General features: G+C 39.2%; 1 protein-coding gene across 2 annotated transcripts in view; it reads right to left on the bottom strand.

Moving 5' to 3' along the window:
* Positions 1 to 309: 309 nt before the first annotated feature.
* Positions 310 to 27,368, bottom strand: part of KIFBP (kinesin family binding protein) — a 62,518-nt gene continuing 35,459 nt past the window's right edge. The window contains exons 3-8 of one of the 2 annotated variants that reach the window (XM_088841932.1): positions 19,307 to 19,386; positions 18,820 to 19,003; positions 16,159 to 16,243; positions 8,079 to 8,194; positions 4,428 to 4,571; positions 310 to 3,844 (exon numbers count right to left, since the gene is read on the bottom strand). In XM_088841932.1, the coding sequence (XP_088698058.1) occupies positions 2,969 to 3,844; positions 4,428 to 4,571; positions 8,079 to 8,194; positions 16,159 to 16,243; positions 18,820 to 19,003; positions 19,307 to 19,386 (1,485 nt within the window). In that variant the 3' untranslated portion in view covers positions 310 to 2,968. The remainder of the gene's footprint in view (positions 3,845 to 4,427; positions 4,572 to 8,078; positions 8,195 to 16,158; positions 16,244 to 18,819; positions 19,004 to 19,306; positions 19,387 to 27,368) is intronic. The other variant, XM_055425583.2, reaches the window with a different exon arrangement.

The raw sequence follows: 27,368 nt of genomic DNA, 5'->3' as shown, positions 1-27,368 counted from the left end.
TTCCACATAATCCTCTAGCATATCCTGTGGTTCTACTTCCAAAGCACATTCTGAATTTATCCACTTCTCTCCATCCCTACTCGATCACCCTTGCATTAATCCTAATGGAATGTGGCTTGTCTCTCTGCTTCTCTTTTGGCACTTCCTCCTTCTCCCTACAATCCATTCTCCTCCCAGGACCCAGATCAGTTTTTCTTTAATATGCCAATCAGATCACGTTCTCCCTTTAAAAAAAAAAAATCCACAAATGTTCCCACTAAGCCTAGAATAAAATCCTAACTCCTTATCCTCATCTACAAAGTCTTCTCCCACACCTGCCCCACCCCATCTGGGTCCCAGCTCCTCTACTGCAGTCACACAGGCCTTTCCTATCTTCTCAAATTCAAAACTGCTTCCTAAGTTTGGTCCAGCCTGAGGGCCTCATATTCTCTGGAATACTCTCCCAAAGAATATTGATTTTGCTGCTCTTTTCAGTCAGTTCAGTTCAGTCACTCAGTCATGTCCAACTCTTTGCGACCCCATGGACTGCAGCACACCAGGCTTCCCAGTCCATCACCAACTGAGCTTGCTCAAACTCATGTCCACTGAGCAAGCGATGCCATCCAACCATCTCGTTCTCTGTTGTCCCCTTCTCCTCCTGATCATTCTTTTCCAGCATCAGGGTCTTTTCCAATGAGTCAGTTCTTCGCATCAGGTGGTCAAAGTACTGGAGTTTCAGCTTCAGCATCAGTCCTTCCAATGAATATTCAGGACTGATTTCCTTTAGGACTGACTGGTTTGATCTCCGAGCAGTCCAAGGGACTCTCAAGAGTCTTCTCTAATACCACAGTTCAAAAGCATCAATTCTATGGCACTCAGCTTTCTTTATGGTCCAACTCTCACATCCATATGTGACTACTAGAAAAACTACAGCTTTGACTAGATGGACCTTTGTTGGCAAAGTAATGTCTCTGCTTTTCAATATGCTTCCTAGTTTGTCATAGCTTTTCTTCCAAGGAGCAAGTGTCTTTTCATTTCATGGCTGCAGTCACCATCTACAGTGATTCTGCCCCTTTAGCCCATTAAATTTTTATTTCATTGTCACTTCCCACCTTTTCAGCGGCCTTTCAAGGTCACTTTCACTAAACTAGCTCCACTTCCCATTAAATGTCAACCTAGCATTCTGGTTCCTTTTTAAAAAAATATTTATTGTATGTGGCTGCACTGGTCTTAGCTGTGGCATGCAGGCTCTTTCAGTTGTAGCATACAGGATCTCTAGTTGCAGAATGTGGGATCTAGTTCCCTGACCCGGGATCAAACCTGGGCCCTCTGAAGTGGGAGTGGGGAGTCTTAGCCACTGGGCCACTAGGAAGTCCCTCTGGTTTCTTTCTTAATAGCATTCATGACCTGAAATCTTCTTGCTTCTCTATTTACTTGCTCCATGAGAACAGGACCTTGTTGATCTTCTTCATTATTGTATCCTCTAAGCTCAGAAAAGCAAGAACAGTGCCTGACCCACGTAAGATATTTAATAAGTATTAAATATTCAGTGAATCACACAGTGCTGTTGCATTCAAAGATCCACATCCCCGCGCCCCTCCGGCAAACTGACCTCAAAGGAAAAGCAAGGTATTTACCATACATACATAAACATTACAGAATCTTAGGCTTGGCTTCAGAACACTTTCAGTTCAGTTCAGTTCAGTTCAGTCGCTCAGTCGTGTCCGACTCTCCGCGACCCCATGAATCACAGCACGCCAGGCCTTTTGAACTGTGGTGTTGGAGAAGACTCTTGAGAGTCCCTTGGACTGCAAGGAGATCCAACCAGTCCATTCTAAAGGAGATCAATCCTGGGTGTTCATTGGAAGGACTGATGCTCAAGCTGAAACTCCAATACTTTGGCCACCTCATGCGACGAGTTGACTCACTGGAAAAGAGTCTGATGCTGGGAAAGGTTGGGGGTGGGAGGAGAAGGGGACGACAGAGAATGAGATGGCTGGATGGCATCACTGACTCTGTGGACATGAGTTTGAGTGAACTCCGGGAGTTGGTGATGGACAGGGAGGCCTGGCGTGCTTAGGACTAGCTTAACATGCAGTGCTATTCTCTGTATCAAATTTTACAGTTGATCTTGAATTCTGCACTATCTGAAGAGGAGCCCCATTTCTTAAATAACATATATTAACAATGTTATTATGTACAGATCTTTTTTCAACAAGGCCTTAAGGTTCACCAGTATACAAGGATCCACTGAGAAACTGAAGCCAGTAGAACTTTTCTGGTACATGGTAGTATTTCAGTAAGGATACTCAGTAAGATTTTATGTGTTCTCTCTGTACAACATTACCAAAGAAATATTCTTCTCTGGCTTCAAATAAGGTAATACTTCTGAAGTATCAAAAATAAACCAATTCTTACAAGAAGACAAAAGAATAAATGGGAGATTTGTTAGTGAAACAAGTCAATTTATTATATTTCCAACAAAGCCTTTTTTCCTCTATAATGGAACATACTACAATATTTTACAACATAACTTAGTTTTTTAATATCTCAGAAAGGAAACTTTTTTTTAGGAAAGTAAATATTTTGGGAAGAATAACTACAAGAAGTTACTTTTTCAATTTTAATACAGTAACAACTTGCCCCCCAGGTATATTAGCCAGCATTTTTTCCCTTAACAAATCCATCAAGTAAATATTAGCCAACAAAAAACCTACTTTTAGAAAATGAGGCAGAAAAGGCTTATATTTAAATAGGAAACGAGCAATCTGAAATACCAATCACATGTCACTTTAACAAGGCAATGTATTTACATAATTAGGTATAAATTATTAATTATGCTGATTAAGGTCCTAGCAAAGACTCAATTGGTCTGCAGCACTCACCTGGCTATTAAGTTAAACATCACAATGGAACTGGGTCTGTTTAACTAAGGGGGAAAAAAATCTCCTCAATATTGCACATCTTCTGTCATTAGAAACAAGGATCATTAAGTCAAGGCCATCTTGGTTCTGAATCTCTCCATTTTTGTTGGAAGAAGACTTACCATCTCTTTACTAAGCTCTAGCTCAACTTCTATTTCCTGGGCAGCTTCAGGGTGCTTCTCACAGTAATCAACAATAAATTTGTAATGTTCCAATGATGTTGCCAAATTTTCTAGCTCTTTCTTGGGATCTGCAGTGATGATTTTGCCATAGAGGCGGGCAACTCGAAACTTAGCTAACATGGCAGGGCGAAGAACATCTTCCCCTATATGCTCAGGAAAGACTTTATTTGGGTCTCTCAGAGAGTCTAAGAAGAGTTGATAGTACTTCAGTGCTGACTTATTCAGATTATTGATTTTTTTCACAATGTGTGAATCAGGATCCCTCAGCTTGTCAGCTATGGCAACCTTCAGATCCATCATATCATAGTAAGCATGTGCAATTTCAAACTGAATCTGTCTGTTGACCAACAGGTAGTACTGTGGATTGAGGTCCACGATCAGGGGCTCTAGCATAGCTATTCTGCGTTTATGCATCTTGCACCGTCTCTCCATGTCAGTTTCAAAGAATGCAAGCACCTTAAACAGAGCACTGTGGTCTTGGACAACTTCAATATGGTCAGTGACATAACCATCAATCTGAAAGAACTCTTTTGCCTCAAAGACATAGTGCTGACCTGTTAAGAAAAGCTCTCTGGCTTCTTCAAAATCTAAAGGTCTCAGATAGCTCACTTTCTCTTCCACTGCAGAGATGGCATCACACAGTTCACCGGTTCCAAACTGCACAGCTTTTTTCCTAACACTTTCTTCCTCATCTAGTTCTTTTTTCCTTAAAGCTCTAAGTTCAGATTGTTTATCAAGATCAAGCTCTCCTATGTTGTCCTGAAAGAAAAAAATAAATTATGGTTAAGGAAGACAGACATTGACTTGTCTCCTGCTGTCAGTACTAAAGCAAATTTAAGATCCCCTGGAGAAAGGAATGGCTACCCACTTCTTGCCTGGAGAAGTCCATGGGCAAAGGAGCCTGGCAGGTACAGTCCATGGGGATGCAAAGAGTCGAACAAAACTGAGCAACTAACACACAAGAGTAAAGACAAGAAAACCCTCTTACTTCCCAACCTGGTGGAGGGAGGTATTATAATCACCTCTTTTAGTCGCTCAGTTGTGTCCAACTCTTTGTGACCGTATGGACTGTAGCCTGCTAGGCTCCTCTGTCCATGGGATTTCCCAGGCAAGATTACAGAGTGGGTTGCCATTCCCTTTTCCAGGAGATCTTCTCGACCCAGGGATCGAACCTAGATCTCCCACATTGCAGGCAGATTCTTTGTCATCTGAGCCACCAGGGAAGCCCACATCTTTTTAAAACTCCTAGTTTTAATATTTATCTTTTTTTTTTTTATTTGACTGATCCAGCTCTTAACTGTGGCATGTGGGATTTTTTAGTTTGTGGCAAGCAAATTCTTACTTGCAGGCATTCAGGATCTAGTTCCCTGACCCAGGGATAGAACCCAGGCCTCCTGCATTGGGAGCGTGGAGTCTTAGCCACTGGACCACCAGGAAATCCTGACTTCTTTCTAGTTATATTCCAAGTAATTAAAAATGAAAGAAACTAGGAAAAAAGTAAATAACACAACTAAACTGTTTATTACTTTCCTCTTCGGGGAACTAACTCATTATTAGTTATTCCTTCAGATAACATAAATGAATATGAAAACTGTAAGAGCTATGAAATATTACATACATGTAATACATTGTTAGTATTGATATTTTAACATCAGAGTAAGGCTGAAATCTGACTTAAAAATACTGCAAAGAAATTCCATTGGATTAACAGCATGATGTTTTAAGTTATTTAATAAAATATACTACAGAGAAATAATGCTCTGGGTCTCTCAAAGATACTAAAATAAAGACACTGTTAAATCTACCATCATAGTTAAAGTTATCTCCCCTACCTCCTGGGGCAAAAAAAAAGAGGAAGGAACTAAGATGGCTGAAGAATAGTCAGTTCATTCTCTTCTTCCTGGATGATAAAATTAAACATCAGATAACCAGTGGTCAGCCCCAAGGCCAGCTCTTCTCTTCATTTTAAAGTCTTCTCTCTAGATCTGCATTGTTCAGAACAGTCATGTGCTGCGCATGGATGACTACTGAGCATTTCAAATGTCCAAACTGAGATGTGATCAGTGTAAAATAATATACACCCAATTTCCAAGACTTAGTACAAATTATAAAATAGTGCAACAACTTTTTTAGTATTAATGACAAATAGAAATTAATATTTCTTTATATATTCTAGGTGGAAGAAATACAAGTTAAAATTAATTTCACCTGCTTTTTTCTTTGTCTAATGGAGCCACTTCCCAGGTGGTGCTAGTGGTAAAGAACCCACTGGCCAATGCGGGAGACATAAGAGACACGGGTTCGATCCCTGGGTCGGGAAGATCCCCTGGAGCAGGGCATGGCAACCTACTCCAGTATTCTTGCCTGGAGAATCCCAAGGACAGAAAAGCCTGGCAGGCTACAGTTCATGGGGTCACAGAGAGTTGGACGTGATGACAGCACTGAGCACAATGCAGCCACTAGAAAACTTGAAGTGACACATGTAGCTGGTTTTCTATTTCTGTTGCACACAGGTGTCTCTATCTGTGCCCAAGGTTGCAACTGCCATCCACAGGAGGAGGAGCCACAAATCTTCAGGCACACCGGGCTCTTATTAGGCTCCAGACCCTCAACTAAAGCTCCTCACACGCCTCCTCCTCCTCTCAGAAGACTAGGAGCCCTCGTCCTCAATACGTCCACAATGGAACTCTCCCTCTTCCGCAAACAGGTTCCTAGTCTACTCTTATTTTAGTGAAGGTCACTCCCTGGGTCTGGACAGCCACTCGATGCAGGAGAATGATCCTTGATGTCTCTCTCCTCTCGCAGCCCACACTTCATATCTATCATCAAATCCTTTGTCTTGCCCCCTGAATAACCTCTCGCACCCACTCTTCCACCATCTCTTCTGCCGCCATCCTCGCCCAAGCTCCCTTCACCTCCCGCCCCCACTGTCCAACGATCTAAGTAATCTCCTCGTCCACGCGTGCCTTCCTCAGTCCTCCATTCTGCCACCTAAGTGACCAGTCCCCACCAAGGCTTCCAGTCACGGAAGGCCCGGCGTGTTCCAGCCCCTTTCTAACTCGGCCTTCTATCACACACGCTCTCTCTGCTCCAGCCTCACGGGCCTTGCTCCATCATTTCCACCACCATGCTCTCTACACCACACAACTTTTCAACATGCTGCTTCAGCTCCTTGGGATGCTGTGCTTTTTCTCCAGTCCAGAAATTCCTAAGCATTCCCAGAGCTTCCTTCAGATGTTACTTCCTCCCACTGTGACTTTTTATATCTTGTGTCTCTCCTTTGTAGAACTTAACTAAAGTTGCACTTTCGTATGACGTAACAAACCAGGTCTACTTTTGTTCATCATAGTACAATAACTACTATAAACCTGTCAGAAATAAATACTTAAATTTCTCTATGTTATTAAACCTGAATTAAAGAAGGCTTTTCAGGTAAGCAGATGATCAAAGGACAGAGCTAGGGTAACAAAGTCAGATTAAAGGAAATCTGAGTAATTTAGCAGTGTGGTCAACTATTTGAGTTTAAAACAAGCAGGTGGTAAATTGCAGTGCCCAGTCTGGAAAGCATGGACTAAAGCAATGGTAAGAGTAAACCACAGGGCGCTTTATTCGACACAATTACTTCCAATGCCGGCCTAAGTCTCTGAATCTTTTTTACTTACCATGCTTCCTGGCAGTGTGTTTATTTACACACTTTTTAGACTGCTTTCTGAGCAGAAGAACGCTACAGATTTTCTGGGCTGCAATTTCTCTAGACAAAAAACTCCCTAGTTCTTCTCCCCACTTCCTTCCTTTTCCAAATATGCCTCATCTTTACCCTCTACCTCCAAAGTGCTCTCACCTTTGAAACACTCCTGCTTCTGGGGTTTTATGGTTTGTCTGCTTTTATTTCATATAGTAGTTTCACAAGGTTCTATATTTACTAGTAAAAATGGTTATACTTTAATGCATATAAACAGAAAAGAGGCATGACAACTCCAAGAAAGTCTCCGATGTACTTTAGAATATGCATCCAAATGATTTATTTTCCTCTGTAGTGTTAGTCTCTCAGCGGTGTCTGACTCTTTGTGACCCCAGAGACTGTAGCCCTCCAGGCTTCTCTGTCCATGGAATTCTCTAGACAAGAATACTGGAATGGGTTGCCATTCCGTTCTCCAGGGGAATCTTCCTGACCCAGAGATAGAATCTGGGTCTCCTGCATTGCAAGCGGATTCTTTACCATCTGAGCCACCAGAGCTCTGATTAGGAACTAGAATCCATTAAGTATGGATTAGTAATAATGGTATCAACAACAACAGCTAACACTGATTGAGGACTTAGTTACCTCCTGCACACGTTCTGAGCCCTTTCTACATATTTAACTCACAGGAACACTGTTAAGGACTATTATTATCTCCATCTTACTTGTGAGGAAACTGAGACACAGAGATGTTACCTGCCATGGAGACACAGCCACAAAATAGCAGGGCTGTTTCCAGATACATTTATACTTGTATTTTTATCGATATATTTACTGTCTAAAGTATATAAAGATTAGTAAGATTTCCTGCCATCGGGTTGCTTACAGTCTAAGAAGAGGGAAAGGAATAAGATAAGAATATGAATAAGGATAATACAAAGTCAAGTGACTTAGGAAGGGTTCTTAAAGGAGGGAGAAGAGATTTGTAGGGTTTAAGAATCATATATACATTCAATAGTTTTTGAGCACCTGTTATGTCTAGAGATTAGTACAAAGTATGAATATGATGAAGACTCCCCTCTGGTGGGGCTTATGCTCTATCCAATGGCAAGTCTTGAAGGAAGAGGTGCTGTTTGAGACAGCCTTAATGGATGAGTAAGATTTGAACAGGCTGAGACGGGAAAGCAAGAAATAAGCCTTCTGCATGCCATGAATAATACACATGCAGTGAGCCCAATAAGCATACTTCCCATTTTAAGTTTTTACTTACATCCTGCTGTTTAAGAGAGAAAAGATCACTTTTGACTGTATTACCTGCATGGAAAGTTGGGCATTCTGCATGAGAGTCAAACAGTACTTGATCCAGCATCTTGCTATTTCCCCTTTTCTTTGATGATAAAGCTCTGGCACATCTCCTTCAGCTTCTGTAGCTAAAAGGTACAACGTGACTTGCGTAAGCCAGTGGTCACAACTGTAATTTTCATTGTGTACGCCATTCTTCTTTATATCACTCTTGATTATAAAAATAACAAGTCCTAACTGAAGCAGTGGGAAGAAACACACCCCAAATTCCTACCACCCAGAGGTTCTTTCTAGTTTTCTTCTTTTGTATTACCTACAGGTAAAAACTAAGGTCACCACATATATTAAATTTTGAGTACAAGCACCTCAGATATTGCAGGATTGGTTCCAGATCACTGCAATAAAATGAGTCTCATGAATTTCTGGTTTTCTGTGGCTTATAAAAGTTAAGGTTGGCACTATGGTGTAGTCGATTAAGTATGCAATAGCATTGTCTTAAAAATGTACACATTTTCATGAAAAAATACTTTATTGCTAAAAAAAAATGCTAAACATCATTTAAGGCTTCAGAGTCATAATCTTTTTTGCTAGTCAGAGGGTCTTGCCTCAACGCTGATGGCTGCTGACTGATCAGGGTACTGGTCACTGAAGGCTAGGGCACGGAGGATGTGGCACTTTCTTAAAATAAGACAACAGAGAAGTTTGTTGCACTGGTGGACTCTCTGTCAGGAACAATGTCTTCTGTAGCACGCAATGCTGTTTGACAGCATTTCACCCACAGCAGAACTGCTCTCAAATTAGTTAATCCTCTCAAACCCCTCCACTACTTTATCAAGTTTATGTAATATTCTAAGTCCTTTGTTGTCATTTCAACAATTTTCACAGTATCTTCACCTGGAGTAGCTACCATCTCAAGAAACCACTTTCTTTGCTCATCCCTAAGAATCAAGTCCTCAGCTGTCAAAATTTAGCATGAGATTGTAGCAACTCAGACAAACCTCCAGGTCCAACATTTTAAAATGTGTATTTACCTATTTATTCAGCTGCACTGGGTCTCAGCTGTGACACACGAGAGCTTCAGTTGTGGCATGTAGAATCTAATTACCTGAAAAGGGCTCAAATGTCGGTCCCCTGCATTGACAGCAGAGTATCAGCCACTGGACCCCGGGGAAGTACTCTAGGTTCAACGTTTAATTTTAGTTCTCATGCTATTTCTACCATATCTGCAGTTACTTCTTCCACTGAAGTCTCGCAGTCTTCAAAATCATCCCTGAGGGTCTGGTCAACTTCTCCCAAACTGCTGTTAATGTTGATATTCTGACCTCTTCCCATGAATTACAAATCTTCTTAATGACATCTAGAATGGTGAATCCTTTTCAGCAGATTTTCAATTTACTTTGCCCAGATATATCAGAGGAGTCACATCTACGGCAGTGATAGCCTCATGATTTTTTTCTTCAAATAATAAGACTTGAAAGTAGAAATGACCCCTTAATCTATGGGTTACAGAATGAATGTTGTGTTAGCAAACAACATTAACTGTAAGTACATCTCTATAAGAGCTCTTGGATGACGCAGGTACACTGTCAATGAGCAATAATACTTTGAAAGGAATTTGTTCTTTTTGAACAGTAGGTCTCAGCGATGAGCTTAAAATTTTCAATAAACCATGTGCTGTCATCCAGGTTTTGTTGTTCCATTTACAGAGCACAGGTTTAAGGACCTTAGGATTTTCAGAATAGTAAAATCATCGCTGCACTAGCCCCTAACAGGAGAGTCAGCAGCTTGTCCTTTGAAGCCAGACACTGACTTCTCTCCAGCTAAGGAAAGTCCTAGATGGCCTCTTCTTCCAACAGCAGGCTGTTTCAGCCACACTGAAAGTCTGTGTAGTGTAGCCACCTTCATTAATGATCTTAGCTAGATCTTCTGGATAACTTGCTACTTTACCTTGCCCTTTTATGTTATGGAGACGGCTTCCTTAAATCTCAACTTCAAACTTTTCTTCTGCGGCTTCCTCATCTCTCTCAGCCGCCACAGAATTGAAGAAAATTAGGGCCTTGCTCTGGATTAGCCTTTGGCTTAGGGAATGTTGTGACTGGTTTGATCTATCCAGATCACTAAAACTTTCTCCATTATCAGCAGTAAGGCTGTTTTGCTTTCTTATCATTTGTGTGTTCACTGGAGTAGCACTTTTAACTTCCTTCAGCAACTTTTTCTCTGCATTCATAACTTGGCTAACTTGCACAAGAGGGAGTATCTTCTGGCCCATTTTTACATGCATTCCTCGCTAAATTTAATCATTTCTAGCTTTTAGCTTAAAGTATGAGATGTGCAACTCTTCCTTTCACTTCAAGGTCACTTTAGGGTTATTAACTGACCTAATTTTAATAATGCTGTGTCATCAGGAAATAGAGAGGCCCAAGGAGAGGGAGGGAGACACAAGACAACAGCCAGTCAGTGGAGCAGTCAGAACACATTTACCAATTAACTTTACCATCTCATATGGACATAGTTAGTGGCACCCCAAAACAATTTCAACAGTAAAAGATCATTGATCACAGACCATCATAACAAATAACAATGAAAAAGTGTGAAATATAGGAATTACCAAAATGTGACAGAGCATGAATTGAGCAAATGCTGTTAGAAAAACAGTATTGATCAATTGCTCCAGAGTTGCCACAAAACTTTTTTTTAATTCAGTGAAATGTCAAAAAATGAGGGCTTCCCGATGGCTCAGATGGTAAAGAATATGCTCCCAATGAGGGAGACCCAGGTTTGATCCCTGGATCGAGAAGATACCCTGGAGCAGGGAAGGGCAACCCAAACCAGGAATCTTGCCTGGAGAATTCCATGGACAGAAGAGCCTGGTGGGTTACAGTCTATGGGGTCATAAAGAGTTGGACATGACTGAGTGACTAACACAACATACTTATCATTATCAACTCTTTAACGTCATTTTTAAGTATAGCATCATGTACAATGTTCATGTACAATGTATAGAAATATATTTCTATACTTCAGTCATTCTTCTAATACTGGCCATTGTTTCCAATTCCACTACTACAAACAACTCTAAACAGGAAGATCTCTGTGCATAGATTTGTCTGGATTTTCAATTACTTCCTTAAGATAGATTCCTAAATGTGAAATTTACTGAGTCAGAGTTTACACCATTTAAAATATTCTTGATACACATTGCCAAATTATTTTCAACAGATACTCTAACAACATATAAGGCTGCTCAATAAAGTCATTTTAAAAACACTGAACACAGCCAATGTTTTAGCTTTCTACTTTGAAGAGTAAAAACAAAACATCTCACTGGAGGTTTAGTTCTCATTAACTATTTCTTTTTTGGGACAAATACCTTTTAGACTTCAACCAATCTATTGAATGTAGTAAGAGAAAAAAAATTAATTTTATAAGAAAAAAAATTAGTTTTATAATGTACATTCCTCTAACTCAGCCTTTGTATTCTTCTGATCCTTAATGATACATTGTTACTTTATTATAAAACTTGGGTGACTAACACAGTTTTTAAACTGAGATAACTGACATATTAGTTCCAGGTGTACAACATAATGACTTGATATTTTTAAATACTGTAAAATGATTACAACAGTAAGTCTAGCTAGAATATGTCACTATACATAGTTAAATGTTTTTTCTTGGGATGAGAACTTTTAAGATCTACCCTGTTAGCAAATTTCAAATATGAAATCAATACATTATAACACACACTACGCTGTACCTTACATCCCCATGACTTATAAATTTTATGACCCCCTTCACACATTCACCCACCCCCACCTCTGGCAACCACTAATGTGTTCTCTGTACCTAGGAGTTGTGTTTTGGGTTTTGTTTTCTTGGATTCCACATATAAGTGAAATCATACAGTGCGTGCCATTTTCTGATTTCACTTAGTATGATGCCCTAAGGTCCATTCACGTTGTCAAAAATGGCAAGATTTCTTTTCTTCTTTTTCTCTTTCCTTTTCTTTTTCTCTCTTTCCACATACCATTGCAATACCTAAGATTTACTTTTCACTTTCCAAAAAACCATTTTCACCCCTAGTAAGAACACACACTTTAGGTATTTTAAGTATCTTGTTAGAAACCAACACCCATTATCATGATGTTCAGCCTGTTGTACAGAACAAGTTTGGGAAAACTTTTTCCCAAACACTGTAGGTTTGATTTTTATCTGTACTGAGCCTTCGCAAGGTTGCAGAGCCCCTCAACCAATTTCAGAGAGCAGAGATGGGGACAGCGGCTCTACATGGAGAGAAGCAAGTTGCTCATCTCCCAGCAGTGATGTAAGTCACTGATCAGCTGGATCATCTCCTTCATATGAATGTGTGGTTCTGTAGAAAAGGTGATTTTTAATCCCAACGGTAAAACTTTTCTACCTGGATTCTAAGGAAACAATATACAGCTGATTCTCATCATTCATGGTAGTTATGTTCTATAAAGTCACTGTGAATAATAAATTAGGGAATGCTAAAACATCACGCCTAAGGGAAACACAGGTTCTAATGAGCTTCTGGATGAGTATTTTCATCAACTGATCAATATATAACCTTATTTTACATGCATTTCCATTTAAAGACACCTCATTTCATGTATAACTACTGCCTCATTAACCATGAACTCATGGCCAATAGCACTGTTGCCTGTGCCTAAATGAAGCTTACCTAACACTGTATTTTCTCCAGAAGGTACATCACAGCCTTCATGTGCTTACAAACACTAGATACCACCTCAGCACTACAGCTGGGGGCCATTTTAAACAACAAAATACAGAACAATCTGAAAAATGTAGAACTAAATAGACCACAAAAAGTATACTTGCTAATAGTATGAGGGCTTGAAATGAGAAGGCAGAGCATTACCTTGTTCAACCTCAGCTGGTAATGTGTACCTCAGGTGTCTCAAGCCCTCTGGCTCTCTGCAAACGACCACAGAAGTGCCTCGAGTAATAATCTTGGGGTTATAAGTAGATTGTAGCAAGTAGGCAAATTCAAAGATATGAAGCCCTTGATCTTTCCTTTTTAGACATAGCTTATGGATTATAGCTTATGGATCTGAGTAACTGACTTCCTTAAGGCCTGGAAGCAAAAGTTATTGGACTGATAGATACCTTACTAAAACATGCTCAGAGGTCCTATGTGCGCATATTACTGTTTTGTTTTGTTTTTTAATATTATAGTTAATTAACAATGTTGAGTTAGTGTACAGCAGAGTAATTCAGTTATACATATACATGTATCATTTTTCAAATTCTTTTTCCATTTAGGTTATTACAGCATATTGAGCAGAGTTCCCTGTGCTATACAGCAGGTCCTTTCAGTTCACCTATTTTAAATACGGCAGTGTGTACATGTCAATCCCAAATTCCCAATCTAACCCTTCTTCCAATTTCCCCCTCTGGTAACCATAAATTTATTCTCCAAATTGGGGAGTCTGTTTCTCGTTTGTAAAAAGTTCATTTGTATCATCTTTTTTAGATTCCACTTGTAAGTGATATCATATGATATTTGTTTTTTTTCTGTCTTACTTCACTTAGCATGATAATCTCCAGGTCCACCCATGTTGCTACAAACAGCACTATTTCATTCTATTTAATGGCTGAGTAAGATTCCATTGAAAAGACAACCCAAAGAATGGGAGAAAATATTTGTAAATGATGTGATGGACAATGGATTAATCTCCAAAATTTAAAAATACCTCACATGGTTCAACAGCAAAACAACCTAATCAAAAATGGGCAGAAGACCTGAACAGACATTTCTCCAAAGACATTTAGATAGCCAAGAGGCACATGAAAAAACACTCAACATTGCTACTTGTTAGAGAAATGAGGTATCACCCCACACCAGTCAGAAAGGCCATCATCAAAAAGTCTACTAATAATAAATGCAGGAGAGGGTGGAGAGAAAAGGGACCCCTCCCACATTGTTGGTAGGAATTAGTTTGGTACAGCCACTATGGAGAGCAGTATGGAAGGTCCTTAAGAAACTAAAAACAGAACTACCGTATGATCTGGCAAGCCTACTCCTGGGCATATATTTGGAGAAAATCGCGGTCCAGAAGTATACATGCACCTCAGTGTTCACTGCAGCACTGTGGATAGTAGCCAAGTCATAGAAACAACCTAAATGTCCACTGACGGATTAAATAAAGAAGGTGTGATGCATATACACACAGGGGAATATTACTCAACCATTTAAAAGATGCTGCTGTATTTAAAATAGGTTACCTACAAGGATATACTGTAGAGCACAGGGAACTTTGCTGTTTTCCTGAAACATAACACTGTTAATTAACTATACTCCAATATAAAATAAAAATTTTTTAAATAATTCTAGAAAGTTCCAAAAGCAAAACTTGAATTTGTCACATGTTGTCCATTACTTATATAGCATTTACACTGTATTTAGTATTGCAAATACTCTAGAGATGATTTAATGTATACAAGAGAGGATGTGTGTTGGTTATATGCATTATGACTGGAGCATCCACAGGTGTCTGGTATCTGTGGGGGGTCCTGGAACCAGTCTCCAGTGAACACCAAGGGGTAACTGCACCCAAGAATTGCTGGATCATATATGGCTCTATTTTCAATTTCTTGAAGAGCTTCCATACAGTTTTTCATAGTGGATACACCAATTTACAATCCCACCATAGTGCACACAGGTCCCCTTTTCTACATCTTCACCAACACTTGTTATTTCTTGTCTTCTTGATAATGGCCAATTAATAGATGTGAAGTGATAGCTTGTTTTGGTTCTGACTGGCTCAAATACACATGCTGACTGTGCTGTGATTTATAAAACTAAGTGAAACACTTTAATTAAACTAGATATTTGGACACATCACATATATAGTATTCCAACCAGAAATGTATAATCTGAATCTTAGTGTAAGGACACAAACACCAATTGGTAGAAAATCTATGAAATAAGAGGTCTATATTTTTTCAAAAATGCCTGATGAAAGAAAAGCTGAGGAACTCGTCCAGATTAAAGACAACTAAAGAGATATGACAACTACTATGGAAAATAGTATGCAGGTTCCCTAAACAATTGAAAACAGACCTACCCTATGGTCCTGCAGTCCCACTCCTGGGCATATATCCTAAAAAACCGTAATTCAAAATGATATTTGAACCCCAATATTCACTGCAGCACTATTTATAATACCCAGGAAATGGAAGCAACCTAAATGTCCATAAACAGAAGAATGGCTAAAGATCTGGTACATATATACAATGTATTATTGCTCAGACATTTAAAAAAAAGGAATGAAATAATGCCATTTGTAGCAACATGGATGGACCTAGAGATTTGAGGGAAGTCAGAGAAAGACAAATATCATATGATATCACTTATATATGAAATCTTAAAAATGGTACAAACGAACCTATTTATAAAACAGAAATAAAGGCCCAAATGTACAAAACAAACTTATGAATACCAGGGAGGAAAGCAGGGCAGGGAGGGATAAACCGGGAGATTGGGACTGACATATACACATTACTATATAAAACAGATAACTAATAAGGAACTACTGTATACCACAGGGAACTCGTCTCAATATTCTGTAATGACCTATATGGGAAAAGAATCTTTACCATCTGAGCCACCAGGGTAGCCCCTGGGAAAAGAATCTAAAGACTGGATATACGTATATGTAAAGCTGATTCACTTTGACCTACAGCAGAAACTAACACCACTATAAATCAACTGTACATCAATAAAAATTTTTTAAAGTACTAGAAAAACTAGTACTATAGAGAAACTGCTACAAAGGACATTATGGAGACAGCTGCTAAATAAAAGAACTGTATCAATGTTACATTTCCTGTTCTATGATTATGTAAGAAAATATTTTTAGGAAAAACTCACTGAAGTATTAGGGGGTAATGGAGCTTAAACATATCTGCAAATGAGGCAAATATAAAAACTTGGTGAATTTAGATGGGCCTATGGTAATTCTTTGTTCTGTTCTTGAATTTTCTAAATTAATAGGATTTCAAAATAAAAATTTTTTAAGTTACATAATGAAACATGTACACATAAACTTACTGTCTTCTGTGGTTCGGATCTTTCCAATTTGACCAAAAATGACATTAGCAGCTGATAAACAGTGTCTGGCCTCCATAAAGCATTGCTGTTGCAGAAATAAGAATAAATTCAATTATCACAAAACCTTATTTGCAACAGATACTTGCATAGTCTCTTAATAAGGGAAAAGCTATAAATTCAGGTTAAAAAACACTACTAAGGAGACCCTGTATGGTAACTAAACAAGAAAATATATGACATGTCTGAATATTATTTGGTTAGAAAACTATCTTAAAGATTAAAATAACAATACCCTCAAACTCTTAATAATGCAAACTGCCTGGAAAAATACTTGCTGATTGAAAATTAGCTCCCCTCCAGTAATCAATCAGCAGAAAAGAATGGCTATCATCCTAGTGTCCTACCATGCCTCCGCATCCTTTAAGCTTCAGTCTAAATAGCCACGTTCCCTGCATGATCAATTTTTAGACCATTTACATTCTGTCAAAGGACTGGAAGATTTCATCTTTCTCAGGTTTAGAGATCCCTTTTAAATCCAATCATTCAAAGGCAAACAGGATAAATTTTGATAAGAGATTCCTGTCTTCTGAAATCTTCCCAATTTTACATATAATGAGGCTTCCCACCAAGTTTTGAAGTCAACAGATTTCCACAGACGAAAGCTATGGAACTGCTTTACCAACACAGTTGAAGACTTCACAATTCAAATGTGGGCATGGTAAGTTTCTCAAACCCTTGGAGAAGATCTCCTTATTACTTACTTTACATGTGTCATGTAAGTCACAGGAATACTCAGCAGAAGTACCAAGTTAAAAGTCCAAATTTTAGTTGGAAGCCACCCTTGTTAAATATGTCTACTTCATATTAGTAACACTGATTTTGCTAAGGTGGTTTTTAACAGTTGACTATGACTTTAAAATATCAGCACTCAATGTATCTCCCCATTATGGTAAGTTCAGAAGCCATCTTGAGAACAGCTGGGCACCACGTGTAGTACTAGCCCAGCAGTATCTACAGGTCAAAATATTGGTGTTAAACCTCAAAAACCAAAAGAAAGTTACAGTTTACATAAAGAAGTTTTAATTGCTGCTCTATAACTTCTTATTCATTATCACTTCAGCGCTGTCCAGACTGGTTATCTGAAAGTAACCACTGTTAGAACTAACAGAGAGTGTGCATGGTGTCCTCTACATGGCTGGTAAATGTGGGACTTCAGCACCTGCAAGGCAGGGACTCACTACGTAGCAAAAGCTCACGGAACCAGATGAGATGACAGTGATGTAAATGACAACTGTATTAAAAAAAATGGCTCAAATCTCTCTTCACCTTATAACTTAGCTAGTTGAAACAAAACTTACAAAACACTCTGGTAAAAAAAGAAAAAATAAAAGCACAGGGTGGGGGAGGTACTCATGAAATTTACTGCATGCTCTACATAAGCAGTGCTTAACAACTTTAAACTTGTAATTACACTTTAACATCTGGATATCTCAGTACAATTACAGTGAATAATTTTAAAGTTGCTAAACAAAACAAGAGGCCTCTGGGAACTATCAAAAAAAAAAAAGGTGCCACAAGCAGAAGCACCAGCTAAGTTTTGATGATCACAATGAAATGAATTCATGAAATTTAGATTTAACTGAATGCTCTGATATACGCAGTAGCGTTACTTACACGCTTGATCTTAGACCAAAGTCCTAGAAGCGATGCTGTAGTCACCACAGCCCTTTCTCTCCTGCTAATAGCTTTTCTGAATGAAATTCTGTGGGACAATACTTTAAACACAGGGCGCATTTACAGAACCAGCACTAACAAAACACTCAGAAAGGATATAAGGCCCAGTAAGGATACAGCAGCAGATAAACAGAGATCTAAGAAGGAACTCTGATAAGCAAAGAATTACCAAACTTTCAGAGGCATGTGAATTCAAAGTACAAAGAAAAGTTATTTCTATTACTGAAATACTGAGAATTAATATAAAATCTGGCTGGGAAAGGAGGCTTTAAAGTGTTTTAGCATTAAAAATTCTTTTAAGGGCTAAAAAATTTAAAAGGTCAATTAAGAATATATCTACATTAAAAAAGATATCTACATAATTCGGAATTCTGAAAGCAACGAAGAAGCTCAAATTCGTCCTTGTGTAATACTCCAGGAAAAAATATAACAAGCTCAAACTCTAGAACTGAGCAAGACATTCCCAACATAGAATAAGTTTCACAAAGAAATTAATTCTAAAGAATAACTGAAAGCATCACATGCTTCTATCAAAGCCCACATTTAACAGTCAACTTCCTCAGACAAATTCTCACACTTGCCAGATTACCAATGCATAAAGATAAAGTTAAATCTACAAGATAAAATCTGCAATTTAAGGTAACATTTCACTAAAACAGAGATAGCCTGCCTTTATCAAAAAAGAATTGGTCTTAAGCAACATGTAGGACATGATAAAATTATTTTAAGATTCAAAAGGATTACTGCAACAAAAAGCTACAAACTTTAGTACACTGGCAAACTAGACTGCATTTTTCTATTTAGTTTACATCATAAACTACAAGCTATCTGTTTTTAAAAGATGACATATTCAACACACTTTCTTTCGGTTCTATTTTTACACACATCATTGGTAACTCTGGTAGGTAACTACTCTGAGAAGCTTACCTTATTGATGTAAAATTGTGACAAGGTAGCAGCATTAATAGCCCACTCCATAGGATGGTAGGCATTGTGCTCAAGCTGGCGTTTTAGGGTACTGTGGCAATAATGGGCAGCCTTCTCAAACATTTCCATATGCTGGTAGACTTGAGCCAGGTAATACAGATTATGAGTGTAAACCTTCTCAAATCTATAAAGGAAAAAGTATCTCTGTAACAGCGTATAATTTATAAGGAACTTTCAAATCGATCAAATTTATAAGGAACTTTTTATCTGGACCCTCCAGTTCATATGACTACTGTATCTGACAGATAAGGAAACTGAGCCCCAGATATAAACAGGGTAACGCATCTAGGAAGTGGCAAATGAAGGTTTTAATCCATGTCAGAATCCACATTCTGTAACCTTTGCCTTGAAAGAGAAAATATTGAGCAATCATTTCAAATACACTATGTGGAAATACCTGTGAGGGCTGATTTCTAGACCTGCTCACCTTTTTGATCTCTCCTGTTCAGAAAGTTTCTCTTCTTCAGGAAGAAAATGCTCAGTAGGGTCAAGAGGAGGACTTCCAATCTGCAATCAAAGAAAAAGAAACTAAATTTTTACTGTAAACACCAAGCGCCCTCCTCTGGAGGAACTTGAGAAATCAAATTTGATTTTATTTTTTTAAATGTTTACTTCATTTTTAACTAGTTCATTTTTGCATACTATCCAAGAAGTAATTTAACAATAATCTTAGAGTCAAACAAATAAAAAGAGAATACAAGCTCACACTTAACAATACTTTAATTGCTGCTCAGGAGAACTTCAAATACACTTAAAAAATATTTCATTTTTAGATATGTATAATTCTATAGGTATCTTAAGTCTTCATCTTCTCACAAACAAAAGCTCTTCTGAAAACTTACATAAGCATGACGTATAACAAAATGTATATACGTCCTCAGAACAATACTGTTCTAAGCTGACCACCAGTAAAAATCAAAGTTTCTAATATTGTCAGGGAAACAAGGAGAGCATACACAGATTACACACCTTTCAACACAAGGAAATTAAAGTCAGTTATTCCATCATTTATTACCTTGGGCAAGTTGCCCCATCTCTTGTTATGTTTCGTCACCTATAAAGTAAGGATAATAAACATCTACCTCAACAAGTAGTTATGAGGATTCACTGAGTTAATACGTATAAAAAACATATAATCTCATCCGAAGTCTTCCAAAAAAAGCAGAACTACTTAACCACTGCATCATTCTACTTCCGGGAGGACAGGCTCATCTGCTTTAAACTGAATTCACTAAACTTCAAATAGCAACCATGGTTTCCATTAAAAAAAAAAAAAATGTGATCTTATATTCTGGATGCAAACATTAAAAGGATCACTTCTGTTCCTAGAACTCACGAAAAGTAAAAATGGCTAAGACAGGAAGCAAGGCCTAAGGCAAACAAAAAATTCTTCAGAAACCTCCTTAACAACTTTGAGGGCTGTTTTGAATGCTTAGTCCTGTCCTGACGAGAGGAATTAATGTATTTTTTATCTACATACTATATCACATGTCATACCGTAACACAGTCAAACCAGTCTTCGAGTCAAACCAGTTTCTTAAATAAAAAAGAGGTACAGATCGATCCTGGGTGTTCATTGGAAGGACTGATGCTAAAGCTGAAACTGTAATACTTTGGCCACCTCATGCAACGAGTTGACTCACTGGAAAAGACTCTGATGCTGGGAAAGGTTGGGGGTGGGAGGAGAAGGGGACGACAGAGAATGAGATGGCTGGATGGCATCACCGACTCTGTGGATATGAGTGTGTGTGAACTCCGGGAGTTGGTGATGGACAGGGAGGCCTGGCGTGCTGTGATTCATGGGGTCACGGAGAGTCGGACACGACTGAGCGACTGAACTGAACTGACTGACAATTAAGAACAAAGAATTCGAGAGGTTCCGCCGCCACCGCGCTGGGAGCCGCAGCGTTTCCAAGCGGGACCCAACATGGCAGAGAGAGAGGTGGAGTCCGGCCCCTGAAAGAGGGTTGTTTAAAACCTTTTCCTATTAAAAGTGGGGCTAAACTGGCTGGATGAAGCACAAGCTGGAATCAAGATTGCCAGGCGAAATATCAGCAACCTCAGATATGCAGATGCCACCACCCTCATGGCAGAAAGCAAAGAAGAACTAAAGAGCCTCTATGAAAGTAAAAGAGGAGAGTGAAAAAGTTGGCTTAAAACTCAACATTCAGAAAACTAAGATCATGGCCTCTGGTCCCATCACTTCATGGCAAATAGATGGGGAAACAGTGAGAGACTACTTTTGGGGGCTGAAAATCACTGCAGATGGTGACTGCAGCCATGAAATGAAAAGACACTTGCTCCTTGGAAGAAAAGCTATGACCAACCTAGACAGCATATAAAAAAGCAGAGACATTACTTTGCCAACAAAGATCTGTCTAGTCAAGGTTATGGTTTTTCCTTTAGTCATGTACGGATGTGAGAGTTGGACTGTAAAGAAAGCTGAGTGCCAAGGAATTGATGCTTTTGAACTGTGGTGTTGGAGAAGACTTTTGAGAGTCCCTTGGACTGCAAGGAGATCCAACCAGTCCATCCTAAAGGAAATCAGTCCTCAATATCCATTGGAAGGACTGATGTTGAAGCTGAAACTCCAGTACTTTGGCCACCTGATGGGAAAAACTGACTAAAAAGACCCTGATGCTGGGAAAGACTGAAGGCAGGAGAGGAAGGGGAAGACAGAGGATGAGATGGTTGGATGGCATCACTGACACGATGGACAGGAGTTTGAGCAATTCCGGGAGTTGGTGATGGACTGGGAGGCCTGGTATGCTGCAGTCCATGGGGACACAGAGAGTCAGACATGACTGAGTGACTGAACTGAAACTGGCTAAACTGGGTGGGGGATGTTGGGACCAGTGAGTGATAGCCAAGGGTTTGAGGTTTCCTTCTGGGATAAGGAAAATATTCTAAAATTGATTGTGATCATGGTTATGTAACTCTGAGTATGCTAACACTCATTGGGTTGTGTACTTTAGATGTGTGATGTGAATTATATGGCATCTCATTGAAGTTGTTATAGAAAAAGTTTTAAAGCAAACAGCCTTATGTGTAACGTTTTACAAGTTTTTTTTTTAACTATTTTATTTTTGGTTGTGATGGGCCTTTGTTGTTGCTCACAGGTTTTCTCTGGTTGCGGCAGGTGGGGTCTGCTCTTCATCGTGGTGTACCGCCTTCTCATTGAGGTGGCTTCTCTTGTTTCGGAGAACAGGCTCGCAGCGCACAGGCTTCAGCAGTTGGGGCACAGAGGCTTAGGTGCTCTGTGGCATGTGGAATCTTTCTAGACCAGGGATCGAACCTGTGTTCCCTGCATCGGCAGGCAGGCTGTTAACCACTGTACCACCAAGAAAGTCTGATTGTGTTTAATTTTTGTCTGTAACTCTAGAAGTGAAACTACTGACTCAAGGCATGTGAAAAATATATTTATGGTTTAGTGAGGGTATTCTATATAGAGTAACATTTATCCCTTTTACTGTACGATATGTTCTGTAACTTACTGAACTACCAACAGAGTCAAGATCCAGAACAGTTCCATCAGCCCCCAAATTCCTCACGTCCCTTACAGCCAGCCTTTCCTCTACCCTGATCTGTTTTGTATTCTGTAATTCTGCATTTTCAGAAAATCATATAAATAACATCATACAATATGCAGCCTTATGAATTTTGCTTTTTTCACTTAGCATGGTGCTTTGAAATTTATCCATATTGTTGCATGTGTCAGCAGTTCTTTTTCATTGGTGACTTAACATTCCGTTTTGTGGATGTACCAAAATTTGTTTATCAACTTGCCAATTGAAAAACGATTGTATTGTTTCTAGTTTTTGGTGATTATGAGTAAAGTCATAATAAAAAAAAAAGAACAAAGAATTCTATGTGTTTTATGTTTTTATATTAATACTAGTATTTAATGAAATATAGGTAATTAATAATAGTATTAAATGAAGTAATGATATTAAATGCTAATACTAGTGTTTAATGAAATACAATCTTCACATTTCAAACTAATGATGTCATGTGTAAGACTATGATCCTAAACTCATAAAGGCAACAAACATCAATCTGGCTGTGAGGCTCTGCCCTTAGCACTTTATGAGGAAATTTTTAAAACTAAGGTAGAATATCCACAGCTTTTAAAATTCAGTTTGGTGATATATTCCTCAGAAAAAGTGTTAATGGCCTAATGCACATTCAAAATGAACGTTAAACTAATCACAAACGGTCAGACAACCTAAAAAAAAACATTTTCTGAAAAGAAAAACACACAGCTAAGAGGCACGTGAAAACATGCTCAAAACTGTTTTCTAATAATAATTAGAAAAATTCAACTCAGAATTAAAAATGAGACATCATCTTAAACCACTCAGAAAACCCATCATCAAACTTTCTACAAACAATAAGCTAAAGAGGGTGTACAGAAAAAGGAACACTTCTACACTGTCAGTAGCAAATTAAATTGGTACACCTACTATGTGAAAAGGAGTACAAAAGTGCCTTTAAAACATTAAAAAAAACACACCTACCATATGATCCAGCAGTCCCACTCTTAAAAAGAGTATATGGGAGAGAAGCAGACTTTGAAAAGACACAGGCACCCAAACGTGCACTGCAGCACCTTTTACAATAGCCAAGACAGGGAAGCAACAATGTTCATGGACTGATGAACAGTAAGGAAGGGCCACGTGTTCACAACGCAACTTGACTCAGGCATGACAGAGTGTAACCATGCCAACTGCCAGAACCTATGTGAAACAGAATCCTACTACATGAAGTCAGAATCAGAAAGGCAACAAGTTTATATCACTTGCAGGTGTAATCTGCACACCCCATGAACTAATTGGGAAAACAGATTCAGGCACTTTAGAACCAAATTTATGGTAACAATAGGGGAAAGAAGCAGGGAAGGGATAATTTGGGAGCTTGGGATGAACAAATACAATCTGCTACCCATAAAACATAATTAACAACAAGTGATATTCTACAAAGGAAGACCTAATTAACACTCTTTAGTAACCTATATGGGAAAAGAATCCGAACATACAAAGATGTATGTATATGTGTAACAGGAAGATTCTGTACACCTACATCACCCACAATGTGTATTTAAATGTTACTCCAATAAAAAAAATTTAATACAAAAGAGAGTACCCAAAGGCAAGTTTTTGGGTGCTGCTTCTGGAGCATTCCACTCTACCACCCAAAAGCAGGACTTGCTCTAAGGTTCAATGTCTGCTTGCCAGGGAAAACAGGGCTGGGAATGAAGAAATGCTGTTCACCTGTGGCCGCTTCAGGCAACAGCAACTTGAAAATTATTGCCTCTGTTCAGTTCTCTTCAGTCATTCAGTCGTGTCTGACTCTTTGCGACCCCATGGACTGCAGCACACCAGGCTTCCCTGTCCATCACCAACTCCTGGAGCTTGCTCAAAGTCATGTCCACTGAGTCGGTGATGCCATCCAACCATCTCATCCTCTGTCTTCCCCTTCCTCTCCTGCCTTCAGTCTTTCCCAGCATCAGGGTCTTTTCAAAGAGTCAGTTTTTCCCATCAGGTGGCCAAAGTACTGGAGTTTCAGCTTCAACATCAGTCCTTCCAATGGATATTGAGGACTGATTTCCTTTAGGATGGACTGGTTGGATCTCCTTGCAGTCCAAGGGACTCTCAAAAGTCTTCTCCAACACCACAGTTCAAAAGCATCAATTCCTTGGCACTCAGCTTTCTCTACAGTCCAATTCTCACATCCATACATGACTAAAGGAAAAACCATAACCTTGACTAGACAGACCTTTGTTGGCAAAATAATGTCTCTGCTTTTTTATATGCTGTCTAGGTTGGTCATAGCTTTTCTTCCAAGGAGCAAGTGTCTTTTCATTTCATGGCTGCAGTCACCATCTGCAGTGATTTTGGAGCCCCCAAAAATAAAGTCTGTCAGTGTTTCCACTGTTTCCCCATCTATTTGCCATGAAGTGATGGGACCGGATGCCATGATCTTAGTTTTCTGAATGTTAAGTCTTAAGCCAACTTTTTCACTCTCCTCTTTCACATTCATCAAGAGGCTCTTTAGTTCTTCTTCACTTTCTGCCATAAGGGTGGTGTCATCTGCATATCTGAGGTTATTGATATTTCTCCAAGCAATCTTGATTCCAGCTTCTGTTTCATCCAGCCTGGCATTTCACATGATGTACTCTGCATATAAGTTATATAAGCAGGGTGACAATATACAGCCTTGACGTACTCCTTTCCCTGTTTGGAACCAGTCTGTTGTTCCATGTCCAGTTCTAACTGTTGCTTCCTGACCTGCATACAGACTTCTCAGAAGGCAGGTCAGGTGATCTGGTGGCCCCATTTCTTTAAGAATTTTCCAGAGTTTGTTGTGATCCTCACAGTCAAAGGCTTTGGCATAGTCAATAAAGCACAAGTAGATGTTTTTCTGGAACTCTCTTGCTTTTTCAATGATCCAACGGATGTTGGCAATTTGATCTCTGGTTCCTCTGCCTTTTCTAAATCCAGCTTGAACATCTGGAAGTTCCCGTACTACTGAAGCCTGGCCTGGAGAATTTTGAGCATTATTTTACTAGCGTGTGAGATGAGTGCAATTATGCAGTAGTTTGAGCATTCTTTGATATTGACTTTCTTTGGGATTGGAATGAAAACTGACCTTTTTCAGTCCTTTGGTCACTGCTGAGTTTTCCAAATTTGCTGGCATATTGAGTGCAGCACTTTCACAGCATCATCTTTTAGGATTTGAAATAGCTCAACTGTTGAAAAAGGGATTCCATCACCTCCACTAGCTTTGTTCATAGTGATGCTTCCTAACGACCACTTGACTTCTCATTCCAGGATATCTGGCTGTAGGTTGATGATCACACCATCGTGATTACCTGGGTCATGAAGATTTTTTTGTATAGTTCTGTGTATTCTTGCCACCTCTTCTTAATATCTTGTGCTTCTGTTAGGTCCATACCCTTTCTGTCCTTCATTGTGCCCATCTTTGCATGAAATGTTCCCTTGGTATCTCTAATTTTCTTGAAGCGATCTCTAGACTTTCCCATTCTACTATTTTCCTTTATTTCTTTGCACTGATCACCGAGGAAGGCTTTCTTATCTCTCCTTGCTATTCTTTGGAACTCTGCATTCAAATGGGTATATCTTTCCTTTTCTCCTTCGCCTTTCGCTTCTCTTCTATTCACAGATATTTGTAAGGCCTCCTCAGAAAACCATTTTGCCTTTTTGCATTTCTTTTCCTTGGGGATGGTCTTGATCCCTGCCTCCTGTTCAATGTCACAAACCTCCATCCATAATTCTTCAGGCACTCTGTCTATCATATCTAATCCCTTGAATCTATTTGTCCTAGGAGAACTGAATATTCACAAGCACTCGTGGGCTGTGTATGGTACCTGTTCTCCAATATTTCCAAGAGTAAGTAAGCAAAAAGAAATAAACATGGGACACACTTTCAGGAAGACAATTTCAACAGGTAAGTACAACTTACAGTGTTTTTTTTTTAAAAAAAAAAAGCACTCGCAAACATACAAGACATGGTGAATTACTAGACAATGCAAATCACAATCAAGAAAGGTATCCCCTTCTTAGTGGGCTGCTGCTGCTGCTAAGTCACTTCAGTCGTGTCCGACTCTGTGTGACCCCATAGACGGAAGCCCACCAGGCTCCCCTGTCCCTGGGATTCTCTAGGCAAGAACATTGGAGTGGGTTGCCATTTCCTTCTCCATCTTAGTGAGCTAACTAGCCATAATCAAGACATCTCCAGACAATGAAAGCTACAATGGGACTAAGATAAGGGGACCCTCCTATGTGCTGCTGAAATGTCAATGGTAACAGCCACCAGAGAGAATAGCGCAAAGCACCTTTAACAACAGTAAGAGTACAGCTGTCAAATATTCGGTCCCACTCTTCAGAGTACGTGAACCACAACCAGACCTCGAAAAGACAGGCGCCCAAACACGCACTGCAGCACCACTTACAACAGTCAAGACACGGAAGCACCAAAATACACATCACCAGAAGAATCGACAAGGAAGAGGAACATACAGTGCAATCTGAATAGGGCACAAAAAACTGTACAAACCAACTGCTAAAACACAGCTGAACCTAGAGATAAGCCTACTAGGTGAAGTCAGTCAGAATTAGAAAGGTGAAAATCATATGCTATCACCTATAAGCGTAATTTAAACAAGCATACCCATGAACTAACTGGAAAGCATGAAAAGACTGGAGAGACTTGAAAACTACATTTATGGTAGCCACAGGGGGAGAAAGTGGGGAAGGGACAAATGAGGAGGATGGAATTAACAAATACACATCACTGCCTACAAAGCACATGATTAAAAAAAAGAATATCAACCAAGGGAGGTCTACTCAATACTCTGTATTAACCTATCTGGGAAAAGAATCTGAACAAGTATATATATATATGGAAATATTCTTCAAGAGATGAGAATACCAAACCACCTTACCTGCCTCCTGAGAAATCTGGATGCA

Source organism: Moschus berezovskii, chromosome 12, assembly GCF_049115385.1.
Source record: "Moschus berezovskii isolate FMDL1 chromosome 12, NW_MosBer_1.0, whole genome shotgun sequence".
Taxonomy (NCBI): Eukaryota; Metazoa; Chordata; class Mammalia; order Artiodactyla; family Moschidae; genus Moschus; species Moschus berezovskii.
Note: the sequence above shows the minus strand (reverse complement) of the source record. Positions and strands in the feature narration are given on the sequence as shown.